Source organism: Acanthisitta chloris, unplaced genomic scaffold, assembly GCF_000695815.1.
Source record: "Acanthisitta chloris isolate BGI_N310 unplaced genomic scaffold, ASM69581v1 scaffold29864, whole genome shotgun sequence".
NCBI lineage: Eukaryota > Metazoa > Chordata > Aves > Passeriformes > Acanthisittidae > Acanthisitta > Acanthisitta chloris.
The window spans coordinates 1-18482 of NW_008671455.1; the positions used below are offsets into that span (position 1 = coordinate 1).

Consider the following 18482-nt stretch of genomic DNA (forward strand, 5'->3'; position numbering starts at 1 on the left):
CACGAGCAGCGTGTTCGCTCCCGCGCTCACCTTCAGAGCCCGGGGAGCCCTTAGCTGAGTCCTGGTTTGTTTATCGCTTAGGGCTCCGTGTAACATAGGAAACACTCGCTGTTTCTCATAGCAAACAGTCGCGCACTGTCCGATCCGCGTGCCGGTAATTCAGGAAATCTGCGAAGGAAAGGCAAAAATGCAAGGGGAAAATTGAGTGCTCATAGAAGGCAGCAGTTTGGGAATGCTTTAGACTGGCTTGCAATTAACTCGTTCTAATTGGTAAACAGGTTAATGAAAGAGGAAATTAACAGACTCCCCGGGGAAGTTACGGTGCTTTTTTTTTCTGGGCTTATTATCCGGCACCTGCCACTTGAGGACTTTAAACTTCCAGGCAGATCCCATTGAAGTCTGTTTGAATATGACCTCCTTTGTTTTGATAGCAAGGTGATCTCCATTTCATTTCTTCAAGCAGAGGTTAAACTAAATATTCTTTTTGAAGTTGAATTAGAATGTACAATGGGAATGGAAAAAGTAATGACAGTACCTTGAATAGGATCAGACAATGGCTGCATTCAAATAAATATACCTACTGCATGCCTTTACTTTAGAAGATCCAGAAAATTTACTTTTTCTATATGAAAACTAGTAAAATCCAAAAGTTACAAAAGTACCAGTAACAAATCCTGTAAATAACAAGGATTGAACACAGTCTTATCTAGTGATTGAAACCTTCAGAGATCTGTATTTGATGAAAAATATGTAAATGCAAAGCACTTAAAATACACTTGAACCAATGTACCCCATCTGATACTTAAATTTTGATTTAAAAATCAGTGTATTAAGATGTTTCAATTTAAATTAACCTGAAGTTTGAAGCTTGGGATTGACTTAGGCTAATAAAAATCTATGCAAATATAACTACATCTTTTGGTGTTTGCCCTTTCTCCATCACTTGGTACAACTACTAACACTTGCATCCATGGACAGAAGTAGGAAAATACAAGTAAAATTCACCTGAGCTGCTGACTGAGCCATATTAGCATGTTACTGCATCTGACTGCCTACAGGGTCCACTCAAGTATATGTAGCTTATGTTTGCATGTATCAGAACATGTAGAATTACAAGTGCTTGTCAGTTTGGCAATCAAAAAAGGAGAGTACTTTCACTATCCATAAGTAAACTAGAGAGATAAATGGCAGGAAGGGAAGGAACTATCAAAGCTACAAATAAGTTATACAAAAGGACAAAAGAATTTAAGTTCATTACCTACAAATATAGGCTGAAAATAGGAAAGCTTCTAAAATTGACTTTCAAATGGGAGCCAAAAGTTTGACTTGTGCTTAAAATGGACCATGGGACAATTAGGAGAGGCTATTTTCTTGGGATCAAAGATGACAGTACTTGATGACCATAGATTTCTCTTCTGATCACATGCTCATGTCACCCAGGAGATGACTTTTTGGGGAATTATTACCATGCCAAAAAATAGGCAAATACATTTTGAACTAGGTAAATTTTCTAGAAGTCTTGCAAGGCTAACCTAAACCTTCTGGCCTCTGCTTATGATACATCATCAGGCATGTGTCAATCCCCACAAATTTCCATACGGTATCAAAGCCATTAAAAGCTAAAGGAGAAATCTACATTTACCTAACTTTTGGCATTTGGGTGTCCCAGTGAGGAGGTTAGCTGTCTTAAACCTCATTACAGTCAATGTGGTGACAGAAGTCCTTTCAAAGGACAAATCAGAACTAATTTAAATGCTCTAATTTTCTGAAGGAGCTTCGGGTATGAGAAAGTAATATTAAATGTCTAATGTTAGGCAATATGATTGCATCCCACAGTGACAATGCCAAATAAAGTGATAAAGATCTGCTCCTTATAGATAGTGCATTAAATATTTAAGAGGTATTTAGTTAGATAGTGCTAGGACAGTAGGACTACAAATGAATAGCAAAAATATAAATTAGTGCTTTGGAAAAATACATCACTTTCAAGCCCCAAGAGCAGGGGAACCTTTAAAGAGTTGTGGTGAGACTAGGCATAATGACACCCAGTGTTGCACCTGTGACCCCATCTGTGACTCTCGCCCCAGCTCACAACTGTCTATAAAGACTGGTCTCTTGAATGCCTACACTCAGTTTCCCCCAGAGTGGAGGCACATATGACACTTTCCACCCAAAACTGCTTTGTAGTTGAGGAGAAATAAAACCCTGTACCCTGTCATCCCCACAGCCTTCTGTGAAGTTCTCCATCCTTCTGTAGTCATTGACTTAACATGTCGAGAAAATCAAATATTCTTTTCAAAAACCTGTTAATTCATTCATGAAGACATGCATTATTTAAAAGTCACACATTTGACTAGATGCAGGTTTCAAGACTATTATTCATTTCTAGTCTGCATACAGTACTGGTCAATTTATATTCAATGCTGCTTTCTTGACTAATTAGCTCTTCTTGCTTTGGATGCCTGCCCTTCTGTATTATTGTAGCCAAGTAAAATATGCTTTTATCCTTTTCTTTGTAAACTGTGTAAGCCATGGTCATCAATAAGCTGGTCACTGCTTTTATCTCAATGATACTCTCCTGACCACAGTTTCAATAGGTCAGGAAGTACCTAGTGATAACCAGCAGGGGTTGATTCTACGTTCCGTCTTGTCTACCTTTTAGATTATTTCACGTTCTACCTACAGTCACAGAAAATATCCATTTCTGCCAATGAAAACTTCAAACAATCGATAAAGATTTCTAATATTAATTGATTTTGTTTGTTATTGTTTTAGGGTCACCAGTGAGACATGACTAGTGAAACTGCATTCAGCAATGCCATTCTTCTAATATAAATGCTGTTTCACTTTTTACTGTTTCTATTTCATAACCTTCAGCTTCTTAGACATAAGTAAATCCTGCACTGTGTTGCAGACTCAGTGTGACACCATCTTGCACCTGTGTAAACTCTGGTGGGAAAGTTTTGTTCCAAAGCAGGTAACAAACACCAGCACTGCACCTTCCAGGGTAGAGATGCTGTTCCCTCACAGTTGAGGGCATACTAGCCCAACTCTGATGAAACAAAAAAGCAGCTCACTAACAGCGTTGTACTGCTCCCCACTCTCCCACCCAGGGGTTGTTTTCCTGCAGGTTCACCTGTACAATTTCAAAGTAGGCCTAAAACTTCAGTGCATGATCAAGGCTGTTGAGTCTTTGGCCTCAGTTATGCAGGGACCTCCTCTTCTTTCCCAAATCATTGACCGTGGCTGCACTTCTGCTTTCAACAGTAGTTTTCACTCTTTTCTACATGTATTGAATACTTTTAGTGTTTCTTGGACCTTGTGGTACGTAACTGGAAGGCCAAGGAAAGTCTGCATTCCCTGTTTCAAAAGTGAGCTGTGATTGTTCTGACAGCCTTGTTCTGTGTGCACAAAGTCAAACCCCCCTAAGTCCTAGAAGGAGATGGCCAAATTGTGCTTTCTCTGTGTACAACTTACAATTATTGAGGTGGTTCTGGTGGTTTTCAATACAATTACACCTATCAGGATGGAGGTCTGAGTATTTGGAGTCCATCTCACCGCTGCATGGAAATGTGTTATCTGGCCTAATATAACTGCATTATACTAGATGCATACACTTAGCTTTGGAGAAGTATCTAACTGCATGGTGGATACCTTAATTTAGGGCAGATGACTCTCAGCCTGAGAGACATAGCCATATGTTGGATAGGCTTTCTGTGAAGCAAGGCTGTAAACTTAGGAGAGGGCATCACTTTAAAATCAGGTTTTTTCTCTAGCTTGTTGTCTTTCTCACATAAACATAAGGGGTTTTGAGAGGCATCCCTCTAAAAGCTCTGAAACGAGAATTTCCAAACATGAGAATTTCAAGTCTCATCATATATATATAAAAACTTGCACATACAGCTTTTCTTCTAACCAAAGGAGGAAAGTGACTATAAATACGCAGCATTTTGAAGTATTCCTTGCAAAGTTATATGAAATAAGTTTTTGAAAGGGAGGAGGGGATGAATGGCATAGAAATAGAATATGTACATTTAGCAAAGAAGACTGGAAATCTCCCGTGTCTTACCAGTTGAAATTATGGAAGACATATTTGATTGAAATCTGCTTTCAGGTAAAAACAAACTGGAAAAAGCTTCTCAAAAAAGATCAGAGGAATACTCCAACATGTAAAAAGCTAAGGCACAATGATAGGGGGTTATTCCTTTGGTTATAGCTTATCCTTCATAGCAGTTAATATTCATATAAACTAAATGTTCAGCCTGTTCAATATAGTTTTAATTCAATCATGTCACGTTGCTTTTATGATTTTATTTATGTGCATTCTTCTAGTCCAAGACTTTTGTCACTGTGTTCATCTCATTAAATATGTGTACTTCCACTCAGTAAATATGGGTACTTTCAAAAATGATGCCTCAGTTTAGTAACAGATGCTTCTTAAAATATTTAGAATTTTAAAGTGTAAAGAAGCCATCAGTAGCATTCTGATTTGTGTATAAATATTTATTTAGCACACATTCTGGCCAATGTACTGCCCTTGATTTTTGTGAAAAACTTACAGTAACTTCAATGGATATTCCGAGCTCATGACTAGAGAAAAATATGGTTAATTCAGCAACCCAGCTGCTTTTATATCCCAGAATAGCAAGCAGTGCCTCTAGTGAAGGAGATGGTGAAATATGAGAGTTTGTGTCATTCTTAGCTTTCTGTTGCTGGGCACACATTTGAGTAACAGCTCAAGTTAAAGCAGATTCTGGGCAATTCTAATTCTCATCAGGGACTTTTAGCTAGGTTCCTATCAACTGAGGCAGAACAGTGATAAGAAATGGAGACCAATGGCCAGAAAACTCTAGAAATATTTGCTAGAAATCCTATGAGAGGCTTTTATGCGCTAAACTTTCTACGGGGAAAAAAATTAATATGAAATAAATCTGTTTGATGGAGGAACATGAGGCCTTCATCACTGAAATGAGATTCTAAGGCACATAATTTCCTTTCTGCTAGTGCTGGCATGAGAAGTGTTATAGAAATTTGGGTCTATTTGCAGCAGCATTGTAAAAGTAGATTCTCAATCACATATCCTTTCTCACAACATAGAAAAAAATACAGATTGCAGAGAAAAGTGAAGCATATCTGATAACCAGCATAAAACTTAATCAAGAGAGCAATTCTAAGATGCTGAGAGCTAGTTCCAGTCTCCTAAAGCTTTCATCCTTGCCTTTCTCCGTATTTTCTAGGGTTTTGGTAGACATTTCCATTAGCATGTTAGGATTTTAAGAGTGCATAAAATGGCAATAAAACACCTATTGAAAACAGCAAATTCACAACGGTGTAATACCAAAAAATTTATTAATTTTTAATAATTTTTTCACTGAAAAAACCCCTTGTACAGTGATATAAACTACAATGTCACACAACAAATCATTTTAGCTTACTGGCAAATGCACATTTTTTGTCCACTAGTTGCACTAGCATCAGACACACTATTCAATGCCTGAGGGAATTCGTATGAAGCTGTTCTCGCTACCCAAGTACCTGCTATCATTAAGACCTGGAGTACAAAATACAAGATAAAGTGTACTACAGTAAACAAGGTTGCCAAGATACTAATCCAAGGTTGCATTCAGTGTCATGAAAAAATCCTAACATGTTTTGATCTTAAAAATTATCCTCAAATTGGCTGATACACTTAAGGTGTTTAGATGGCTTAGCAGATTTCTACTTAATTTAGTAAGACTGTGTTGTGACTAACAGGAATCTCTCTGCTCTGCTGTACTTTCAGGATTGTCTTAGAATCAAAATAAAGTAGAAATTGAGGAAATAATCTCATTTTCTGTAGCTCAGCAAGCCACTTTTGCAAACACATACAAAGCATTAAAATTTATACTCTAAAAAAGTGCACAATAATGCAAATTTTCATGTCAGGAAGAGAGTGTTTTCCTTTATGTCAAAAGAATCTGAGTGTAGTGCATTAGCAGTACAAATGGGAGACACCATGCATAGCTGATTTCTTTTAGTTTAGGAACTGTTTTTTACTTTTTTTTATACAGCAGTAGCCACATAATTCTATTTCCTCTCCACTATGTCACCAAGGCACATTCAAGTGCTACAGGCAAAGCTGGACAGTCACTATATCCATATGCTCTTACCACCCAGAGGATAACAGGCCACAGTCTACATCATTGTCAGTCAGCTTCTGACATCTTCATGCACTGACATCTTCAGGCACTGTTTTGCATGCCATGGCAGCACATGTGCAACAACCAGCTCCATGACTCTTGGACTAGAAGTCACATACAGGCCTTCACAGATACATACAGACTGGCACCAGGGACACCAGAAGGATTCCAGCGAAGAGGAAAGATTTCAGCTGCATATCCAGACCATACAGGTTGTATTACAGAATCAAGCCATGTATTAGCATATCCTAGAAGCAGACAGGAAGTGGAATGACAGAGAACAGAAGTAAAACAGCATTCAGAGACCTGTGATAACTCAGGATAGACAAAACGACACTTTTACGTTAGAACGATATTTTCTGAACAAGGGGGCAGTCAATTCACTTGTGATTTTGTTGGCATGAGGCTGGTTTCTCCTTCACTTGCAGGGACTTTGAAGATTCACTTTTTTAACAGATGCTAAGAAAATGCTGTTTAAAAGCTGCTTGACAGAGCTAGTCATTGTATGAAGAAGTACAATTAATTTGCTTAATCTGGAGAAAGTATGTTATATGAGAGCATACAAAAGTCACTTCTGTAATTTCAGTTTTCCTTATGATAACTGCCTCTCAGACGTGTCTCATCCACAGCCATCAGACCATAAAACTAGCCATTAAGTTAAAACTTGCACTTTTAAAATCCACAAAACCTTATGTTAGGAATATGAACCGTGACCCCTTTAGTTATTTAGGAGATCTAGGCATTTTCAACATTATTAGAAGGGGCCATTAGATGGACTGAATCCATAGTCATTATTGATTTAAGAGTCATCCAACTGTACTTAGATAGGTGTTACTCAAATGAGCTACTACTGCAAGATTATGACTTTCAGAGTTTTACATTTATACTAGAAGGCAGCCAGGAAATCCTAAACATTAGATCCAGCATCTCAATTTGAAGCACAAGATCCCATTAACTTCAATTAATTTTATTTGGTGTCTATCTCCGTTTGCCTGATGAACTTTTGTTGTTGGCTCTGGGTGTAATAGTGATAGCAGATCACAGTCAAGTGAGAAACCCAACACAGAATGAGAAGCAGCTACAAAAGTGATAAAACAGTTTTTCTGTGATTTATCATTGGGTTTTTTCTTCCTTTTTGAATTTTTCTGTAGACATATATAGGAATACTTACATATTTTGTTAGGTTTTGACTTTCAGCAAGTATTGTGTGGGGGTACAACCTCCCCACCCCCACACCTCAGACTGCACTATGATCTTCAAAATGCTCACTAGGCCTCAGCCTTGACAAACTGCATCTGGGCTAAGCTCCACTTGAGCTTATCAGAAACACTGTCACCTCCCAAGAATTTACGTTGTCTAACAAGCTCCTGTTTTTTAACAAACAGCCTAAATATTTTTTCTTGCCTGAGTAACAACCAAAGTGAAACAAAGTTTTTGTTATTGAACTTTCAAAGAAAGTTACTGACCTGAATTGCAGCCAGAATGGAAAATTACTATGATTAAAGCCAACTCTCTTGTGACCTTATAAACAGCAGTCCTAGGTGAGACCCTTTGAGCTGTCCTGGACCACAGCAGGCTGTGACCAGCAATCTCCCTCAGTGGGACTCCTCTCAGCTAGTGAACTCTCAAGTTTGCTGTACTTGGAGAACTGTGGCCAAACGCTGCAGATAGAGCCTGGGCTGATATCCCCACTCCTCGAGGATCAACCCTTTGTCGTTTGAGAAGATGCAAAGACATCTGACGTGAGTACTTCACTGAACTCAAGGGGAATTTTTCACAGGTATATACCTGATACACACTCCTTTAGGTGTTTGTGTGTGTGTGTGAATATACTACAGCAAATGTCCTATAATTCTCTTAGATTAAGTATGTTAAATTTGTAAGTTAGGCCTATAAGTAAGGTACTCTTGTGCTATAGCAAATTCTGTAAAATCTTTTTGTTAAATTGTTTAAATTAGGTTATCGATTAAGTGCTATTAAGTGCTGTTAAAACCTTTAGGCCTAAAACATTGGTCAAGTCTAGACTAAGTTTGGCAAGGGTCTCCCTTATCGTTTTATCGTTGCCCTTTCCCATTTTTACGCTTTTTCCATCCCCAGACTCCACATAGATAATTTTAGCTTTACTTTTAGATTGATTTACTTTAGATTTTTCTATGTGCCTTAACCATCTCATAAGTAGTAGAGTGAACCTTGCCAATGAACTGTGTCATGCTTTCACTTCTATATTAATCCTGCTTTTGAAGATACCTTTGCTGGTGATTCTTTGAGCAACCTAATACACTCATTCATGACACATTACAACGGTAGCACAGCAGTCAAAATCATAAACATTTTAAAGTTATCCATGGCCACATTTCCTAGATAAAAAATGGATGATGTGATCAGTTAGTACTGGAGTTCCAATGAATTTAGTATTCCCTCATTTGTCTTCAAAAAAATCCCTTTTACATTTTTCATAGTATCATAGTACATTAAGGGACTGGAATGGACCTTAGAGATCACCTAGTCCCAGCCCCCTGTGCCATGGGCAGGGACACCTCCCACTAGAGCAGGTTGCTCAAAGCCTTATCCAACCTGGCTTTGAACATTGCCAGCGCTGGGGCATCCACAACCTCCCTGGGCAACTTGTTCCAGTGTCTTACCACCCTCACAATAAAAAACTTCTTCCTAATAGCTGTCTCAATTTCCTCTCTTTCAATTTATGCCTGTTACTCCTTGTCTTATCGCTACAGTTCCTAACAAAGAGTCCCTCTCTGGCTTCCCTGTAGGCCTCCTTCAGATACTGGAAGGTTGCTGTGAGGTCTCCACACAACCTTCCCTTCTCCAGGCTGAACAGCCCCAACTTTTTCAGCCTGTCTTCATAGGCACTCCCATCCTCTTACCAGCTTCGTGGCCCTCCTCTGGTCTTGCTCCAACAGTTCCATGTCCTTCTTATGCTGGGGACACCAGAACTGTATGCAGTACTGCAGGTGGGGTCTCACGAGAGAAGAATAGAGAGGAAGAATCCTTCAACTTGCTGGCTACACTCCTTTTGATGCAGCCCATGATTTGGTTGGCTTTCTGGGCTGTGAGAGCATACTGCTGGCTCATGTTGAGTTTTTTATCAACCATCTCCCTCAAGTCCTCCTCTGCAGAGCTGCTCTCAATGATTTTCTACTTGTTTTAAAATATTTGACCCTTCTACTATTCCACATGGAACAATCTCAGAGCTGAATCCGCACCGTTTGAGAAGTTCCCCTTGGCAGGAGCAAAATGTTAATACAGGATGACCCACTGTTTTCCTCTTTACAATATGCTTTGGTTCTGCATATAGTCTTCAAAAAATCCACTGTTTCAGTTCTATGAGGTTATTGGTATTAGCCATTAGTTCATTCTAACAAAATCACAGGCAATGTTTCTGCCACCAAAGAAACTTAAAAGAAACTACTTAAAAGACTGATGGCTTGAACTTGCCTTGAAGTATTATGAAAAATGACTAACATACTAATGAACAACACACAGTGTTATTATTATCACTGGGAGAACCATTCTAGCTCAAATTCTCAGAGGCACCTGGAGAATTTTACTGTTAACTGCAAAAGAGACAGCATGTCAACCTCAGGTGTTTTTTTCCACCTGACTCTTAGAAACCATTTTACTTTTTTCTAGCTAGTTTATGCAACAATCCCTTTAAAAGCACAAATTTATACTGAAATAAAACTATTTATAAAGGGGTAGAAAGCCAGATAAACCAAGTGGCTCTTACTTTCCTTCTGAAATCTAAGCCCAAAGGTTTCATTACTTTCCAAATTAATCATAGTTAACACTTGTCACATGTCAATTCATCCCTCAAAAGTAGCTTTCTGTATTACCTTCCCTTCATTTTACTTAAACTTTTTCAAACCATAGAAATTTAGTGTTCTCTGAACATTACCCTCAAACATACAATTTTTAAATAACTGTAACACCTTACAAAAGATCTTATTATCTTTAAATATATTTTATAGCAAAAAATATCGGAAACAAAACCTATTGTTCTAACATACAAAGTTATTTTGATAGGCAGTCTTAACCTTTTCTGCATATTGAAAGGTAGTTTCAAAACCCTGGTTTGCACATAAAGCATACAATAAAAGTACAATATAAATAAAATACTTTATTACAAGTATTTTAAAAGAGCTCTACAATACACTTTCGAAACATTTTATACAGTATTCTGTCTCTCAATATGAAACAATTCACATAAGAAGGAAAAAATCTCAATATATAACTATAGTCATTATTAATGTACTGAATTCATCTGTCATACAAAAATCATAGTAACTACAGACTGTTTTTTTCCTGGATTTATTCTCTCTGAAAATGGAAAATAATAACATGTATGAAAATAAAATAAAAACTCCCTTCACCCTTCACTTCATATTCATCAAATACTACAAAGATCATGCCACTTTCAAAAATGAAAGAAAAATCAAACCCACTAATAGTGAAAAGAATGCCATTTATCTTACAAATATATTAATTTAGAAATAGGGTTAAGAACTTCAGGTTTCAACCATTCAGAAGCTGCATAACAAAGTATCCTAAAAGGTAGGTTTTTTCAGAGGGGAAAAAATAAAGAAACAAACTTCATTCTTGTTCATAATGTATAAAGCTCCACTGCACTCACAGTTCTTGCCAGCCCCACTGGCACAATGGACAAAGCCATCCACTTACCAGAAAGTGTAACTACTGATTCTATTAATACAACATCAGAATTACTTAACTTGAGCTAAAAGTAATTTTCAGTCTCTTATATTTAATGTAATGAGAACATGACTTCCTGACAAAAGTGCTCTTCTGAGTTATTATCACATCTTAGACAGCATTTCTTTTACTGGTTCAATGTGTATGCTAGAAGGAAAGGAAACTGGAACAGAGAGTAAGCCCTTTTGCAACATTAATGATAATTTCTTGTCTTCTTTTCTTACAGAAAAATAGTTCAGTAATGTATGAATTGGCCAAAAAAGCTAGAGAAGGCAAGTGATATACAAGGAAGTAGAGATAATAAAGTGGTAAAATGGATTAATTAATTATAAATCCTGATATTATAGCATTGTCTCCTTATATTTTATATTAAAAGGGAAATGATCTAATTCCTCATCTACTACACATCAGTTATTTTTTTCTATTAGCTGTTCCATAATGTCACATCAAGATTTTTCTCATTAAACTTTCTCCCCTTTTTCCATTTTGTATCTTTTATCTAAAAATAGCCACTTTCTAAAGGTATGAAAAAAACCCAGCAAGTGTCCTTTGCTTGAATCATGTAGGGAGCCAGAAGCAAGTAAAAGGACCATTTTTACTAAATTCTGGAAATTACCTTCTTGTCTTTACTTTTATGATAGTTGTCATTAAACATAAAATACTATATGGGAGAAGGTACAACTTTTTAAACATCTGAGTCATGAAGAAGCACTGCAGATTGTGGTATTTACAAATTAACTTAGCCACAGGAATGCAAAGTGGCTTCTTTTTGCTGCTTCTTTTTGTTTTAAATACCTTCTTACGTTCATATCTCACAAATTTTATCAAGTAGACTGTTCTGAAGATAGTAAATTAACTCTTCACCAGGTCATCTCTGTAACAGAAAAATATAATCCTCTTCAGTTAATTATTTGGTCTAAGATAAGTCTTTTAATAATTATGGAACCTAAAATTTTAATATATTTCATAGGACACTATCCAGTTTTGATAAAAACAATATTTTCTCTGCTTGTTGCTCAGTGCACCTAAGCTCTAAGCTCTCTTTCAAGTGAATAAGGTGGTGTCTTTTCAAATGTGGGGCCTGTCTGAATTTTTTTCCACAAACTAAACATTCAAATGGTTTCTGTCCAGCATGCATTAGGTAATGTCTTTCAAGCTTAGAAGGAGATTTAAAAGTTTTAAAACAGATACTACATTGATAAAATTTCTTAACAACTTCATTTTTTTCAGTGCCTTCAGAAAAATCATGCCAATAGCTGTAACAGCTTTGCTCTGTTTCCAACAATTTACTACACAAATACGGCTGTGGGTTTTTACTGCTGGTGTCAAGAACAAAGTCTCCTGACTCAATTTCAACTTTGATTTCTGATGCTTGGGTTGAATGAGTCAGCTCAAATTCTTGAAAGCCAGATGGCTGTGAAGGTGTTTGAGAATAACCTGAATAACCCATAGGCTGAGATGACTTAAATTCAGCGTGATCTCCCTGATGATTGAAAAGTTTGCTCAGGTTTTCAAATTCTACCTGGCAAATGGGGCTTTTACATGGTCTCTTTTTAGCATGGGTGAGCTGATGCCTTTTTAAGTGAGCTGACTGTCTAAATGTCTTCCCACAAACATTACAGCTAAAGGGCTTCTGTCCCGTGTGTATAAGATAATGTCTTTGAAGTTTGGATGAAGATTGAAAAATTTTTTCACATCTGTCACATTTACACACTTTGTGTCTGTTATGTGTATTTTTAGCAGAAGCTGAAAAAGCACAGTGAAGTACTTCTGGATTATCAAAGAAATCATCATTTGATGAACCATAAAAGGCATCATCTTTATTATCCACTGAATCATCGATGTTTAACATGCTTTCACCAGTAAGCACACCTTTTAAATTAATGCCAAGGTCGTGAGGTTGTGGGTACTCTTGCCGAGGTAATGGCATAGCAAACGTCCTTTTCATCCGATTACTACGTGCATTGTGCATGTCAAGCTTGCCATGGCAAACCTTGAAAGGTTTAGTGGAAGCATGCTGATCAGAATGCTGATCTCTAGCTGAAACCAGGTCAGGATTTTTAACATGACCCGATTTTAATTTCTTTCTGTCAGTCAGAGAAAAATCTGTTGCCTTTCTTCCAGTACGCTTCAGTTTCATCAGGATCTTATTTTTCATGTTGACTGCCTGTCTGCATGCTGTTGTACCTTTAGCTGAACTTCTTCCATCTCTTGGATAACAACACTCATGCAAATTTAGAACATGCTCTGTTTCAAAACACTGCTCACATGTTGGGCACTGGAAGGGTACAATATAAATTGAGTGAGCATCATGTGGATCATTCTCCTGTGACTCTTGTGTGTTGGTATTCTCAGACCTATCCCTCTTTCCTTCCAACACGTTGTATGGTCTGGGATATTTAAGAGTCTTTGCTTTGTATACAATACTGGGGAAAGTCTTATTTCTGGCATGGACTTGTTTGTGCTTCTTGAGTTCGCTCTGTGTTTTAAATCTCTTCTGACAAAAACAGCACTGAAAAGGCCTTTCTTCTGTGTGTGTGACCTGATGAATTTTCAAGTGTGCTGACTGTCTGAAAGATTTGCCACATGAAGAACATTTAAAAGGTTTCTGGCCAGTGTGAATAAGGAAGTGTCTTTCTAGCTTTGATCTCGATTGAAATGTCTTGTTACATGACTCACAAGTGTGAGTTTTCTTTTTCCTTCTGGCACCACGTGGATGATCTGACTTCAGACACCGATGCAGCATCCACCTCTCTTCTGTTGTAAAAGATTTCCGGCACACCGAACACCGAATTATGCCACAAGTGACTCTGTCTTGCTCAGAATTCACAGAGTTTTCTGTTTGCTTTGTATCAGTCTCATAATTTTCGTTATGAAGCTGCTGATGCTTTAAGAAGGTGATTACGTTTTTGAAGTTTGCATAACAAACCTTACACGTAAAAGGCAGCTTATGGGTTAACTGATGCCTCTCCAGGTGGACTAACTGCCTAAATGTTTTACTGCATACATGACATTCGAATGGCTTTTGACCAGTATGTATGAGATAATGCCTAGATAATTTTGATGGAGTTTCAAACTGTTTATAACACATGTCACAAATATATGGCTTTTTCTTGGGTATCTTGTCAGCTCTTACACACCGCTGAACTTTTAACATTTTTAAAAGGCAATTACACCTTGCCTACTATTAGTTTCTTCAGATAGGAATTTCAAGTGAAATCATCAACTGCACACTAAGGAAGGCTGTAGAAGCAGCAAATTTTCTTAGGAGAGAGAGTCTTAAATTCCACAGGTCCCTAAAATAAGAAAGAGAGTATTATTTAGCCAATATTAATACATAATTGCCTAAGTCCATCTCTTGTTTTCTACATAAGAGGCCAAAAGTATCTAGATTAGAATACTCTTGATTTAACTTAGTTTAAAATACCTGTTAACAGAATAATCACTTAGGTTGCATGACACAGGAAAACTAGACTACTTTCCAGAAGAAAAACAAGTTTAAGTCATCTGTGCTGTAAATGCACCTATACTTCCAAATACTATACAGTTCAACTACATTATATTTTACAATATTTACAAATAAGACATATTCTTAAAAAAATTCACAAGAACTTAGTGTAATAAATTTCTCCCCTACGGCAGTAATTCTAATTCCCCAATATAATGTTTATGAACATGAGAGAAAAAGAGAAGAACTAGGGTTTCTTGGGCTTCAGAAGTAAGTTAAATGAATGCAATACTAGTGAAAGGAAAAACAAAGTTACTATTCATATTTCTACGTCTTATCAACTGTATCCAGCAGTGTAATAGTATTTGATTCCTCTCAAAATGGCAAATACTGTTTCTTGTTTTTAAGTCATTTAGTAACTAAACACAGTAACTTTGCAAGAACTCGAGTGCACAAGAAGTTATTAGTGTTCATACGAACAGCCAGAAAGCACCTCAAGCAAACATTTAGCCCAAGCCTTCCACTGTGGCCTTAACTTCCACTGAAGGAGGTCCTTAACCTCATCAGAGCTCCTACTCCATCCAATGTGTCATCCTCTTACAAACCTTTTCCTTGCACTCAGCTGAGCCTTTTTTTACTACAAAGTTATTTTTATTGTTCTCTGTCACTATATATATTCAAACTCTGCTTTCTCTCTTTTTTTTTTAAACTAGGAAAATTCTGGGGTTTTCTAAGTGTTACTTTTAGCTGCACAAAAAAAAAGAAAAATCATTGGTCTTTTTAATCATCTCTGGACTAATTGCAATTGGACAGATAATTTCTAAATGGCAGCATCTAAGACAGATTAAGAATTCCAGTTCACAAGTGCAGTATGAACAACAGAATAAATATACCTCTATGGTATTATCTGTGTAACAGAAATGGGATGGAGGGAGCAACAGCATAACATTTAGTACTTATGAGTTGTAGTACCAAAATACCACAAATTATAGTTACTTGGAATGTCTTGTTTATCTCAAAGTTGTTACAAGTTGTATATTCTTTCAACATACCAGCAGAATAAAAAATTCATTTATTCAGTGTCTCCAAAACTCCTGTTACTTCACAAGGAGTTAATATATTTAGTTTTTAAAAACTCAGAAATACCCAAAATGTCTATTCAAAGTAACAGCAAAGAATAAAAGCCTACTGCAATTTGAAGCAAGTTACAATGAGATTCAAGAAACATGCACCAGGACTGAAAATATCTGCTGAATCAAGATTTTTCTTAAGCTTAATAGAAAGAAAACCGGTTCATCTGGTAGGATTGTTCCGCCTCTAACAGATATATTCCTATATAATCTTGGACCTTAATAAATAACATTTGTATGCCCACCTTAGATGTGGCTGTGACTACACTGAGGAGTTACTTAATCTCACTGAAATAGTTCAGGACAGATAGAGCAATTGAGAAAGTCAACTCTTCCTTTCTTGTTCTCTTTTCCTATAGAATTTTAACAGCTACTCAGGGTTTTTTTGACAATGCAAGAAAACACATTTTTCGGAGACCTCCTTTTCCTTCCTGTCGTTCTCATACCGTGTGAGAGTTGGGAGTTTAGAAAGAGTAAGTGTGTGACACCAAATGCTTTCTAGTTGGTGCTACCATGAAGCTAGAGACAGGCAGGCTAAGAAAAGGAGAAAAGCTTCTCTGCTATGCTGAGAGTTCCTGTGCAGCTCAAGGCAGCCTCCATTAGCAGGGAAAGAAAACCTCCTGAGAAAGAACTGTAAAGACTGATGAATTTCAGTTAACATCCTGTCATACAGATCTAATTTACACATCAGGAAAATGCTCAAACATTACAGTGACATGCAAAGAAAAAAAGTCCGAAGTAAGAGACAGCTGTGGCATATTACACAAGGGATTTTGTATTTAGCTTATAAATTTTTGAAAGATTCTATCTGGTGAATGAGGAAAATGCACTGTAGTACAAGGTGTCAAAAGCAGAGTAGAGCTTCTTGCTGTGATTTTCTTGCCCTGTGAAAGACTGAAGGCTCAGATAAGGTAAACTAAGGGGAGGCAGGGTAAGAAGAAAGGAGCCAAGATGGGCATTACTGCATGGCCCAAATATATTTTCAAATCCTATTTACTAAGAACAGGCTTCTCCACATCTATTTCAGGGTGCTCTGTGCCTCGCACATCTAAGGAATAAACATGCTGCTGCTAAAGATCAAAGAGCAAAAGACAAGCTTGGAATATTTCTTCCTGCCAGCCTTGGGAATACTTGGCTTGTCCTAATTAGAGTCAGAAAACATACTTCCCAATGTGATAAGGATTTAGTTTGTGGCATAGGTCCAATTTAATATCTAACTGATGCTACTTTTCATCTTGGCTGCAAGGTCATGCAGAAAGATAGAATCAAGAAGCAACACAGGCCATTCAAAGTACACAGAGGACCCTCCTAAATAGTATTACTTAATGATTAAGTAAAGATTATGTTTCTTAATATTACAGATGGCAGCAAGCTGCAATAAAATGAAAACATGATGGATAAAAATTCAGAATTCTAATACAGTCTTCACTGTTCAGAGAAATTTATGTTGCTTCTTTAGAAAAAATAAAAACCAAACCAACAAAACCAATCAAACCAGGAAGGACACTTTCATAAGAAATGCAAGATCTTCAATTTAGGCCAGAATAGTCAACTGGAAAGGGGAAAACTTAGTAGGTTTTAGTTGAGCAAAAAAAGACCTGGAGTCTAAGCTGGAACAGAAGGTGAATATGATAAGGGCATACCATCCACACCAGGATGCATGAGCAGATCATAGAATCAACCAGGTTAGGAAAGACCTCAAAGATCATCAAGTCCAACCCTACCGTGGTTACTAGACCATGGCACTAAGGGCCACGATGTAAAAAAGATGTAAAGCTTCGTTAGCACATAAATCTCCCTTCCTACTTACTACTGTCTAGAATTCAGCTGGAGCACTCTACCTAGTTTTGAATACTGCCCTTCAAACTGCATCAAATATCTGAACTAATCGGAATGAATTCAGAGAAGAGGATCAAGAATGATCTGAGCTTAAATGTATAATATACAAAAAGTTACAAAAGAGGAGACACACTTAAAAACACACACACACTGCAAAACAAAATATAAAAACCACCTTTATGGAAAACAGAAATAAGCTGTTCTTCAAACCATTTATAGTTATGAATGGAAATGGCTTCAGATTATAGTAGAGAGGATTCAAGTATATTATTGTTCTTACAGCTGCAAGATTTTTCTGAATTAGCATACAAATTAGTTAAGTGGGGAGATCACTCTGCCTCCAACACTGCAAGTCTCAAAAAAAGGTTGTACAAACACCTCTCAAACTCCCACAGCTATATAGTTGACCCTATACAAGATATATATATAGTCTGGCTTGTTTTAACATGACTCATTACTATAATTCAAAACAAGCCACTTAAGAATTGAAGATTCAATATAATTTCAAAAATTTGCCAAGAAGGATTCTTCTGCATTACTGTTAATAGTCTACCCTCAGATTCTTGAGGTATGTTAATGCTCATAGCGTCCCGGAAACGATTATATAAGAAAGTGAATTAAAATACTAAAGGTGTACAGAAACATTCAGGTGCCTCCTGTAATGCTAACGACACAACAGAAAAGTGAAAACCCCGCTGCTGATTTATGAGAGACAGCATGTGGCTGAGAGAGGAGCCCGAGAGAAACACATTCCCTGCTGCATTTCCTCACCAGCAATCCCGGGAGAAAAGTTTAGACTGCTGCGATGTGGGCACAAATTACCCGAGAGGTAACTATCACCCACCAGAAACCAACATCAGGCATCACGACTCCTCAGAGCTAACACCTCTCATTCTCCCTTATCTTCCTTGTAATTTTCCAAAACCTTTTCTGGAGCAAAACGAAATAAAAGGTCTATGACGGCGAAGCAAGGCCTGTTTAAGAACAAAGCTATGCTCTGCTGAGGGACTGAGACCCCCGGGACGGAGACCCCCAGCCCCTCACACACTCCAGCGAGACGCGCGAAAACCCAGTTAGAAACCTAAGAGCAGTGAGCGCGGTGGCCCTGAGGGAAAGCGGCTGAAGCGCCGCAGCCCGCGGGCGGCTCCGAGCGGAGAGCGG

At 37.5% G+C, this 18482-nt stretch overlaps 1 protein-coding gene across 1 annotated transcript; it reads right to left on the reverse strand.

Moving 5' to 3' along the window:
* Positions 1–11868: 11868 nt before the first annotated feature.
* Positions 11869–14061, reverse strand: ZNF770 (zinc finger protein 770). Its single transcript, XM_009074114.1, has one exon. The coding sequence runs from the start codon at positions 14059–14061 to the stop codon at positions 11869–11871; it is 2193 nt and encodes a 730-aa protein (XP_009072362.1).
* Positions 14062–18482: the final 4421 nt, after the last annotated feature.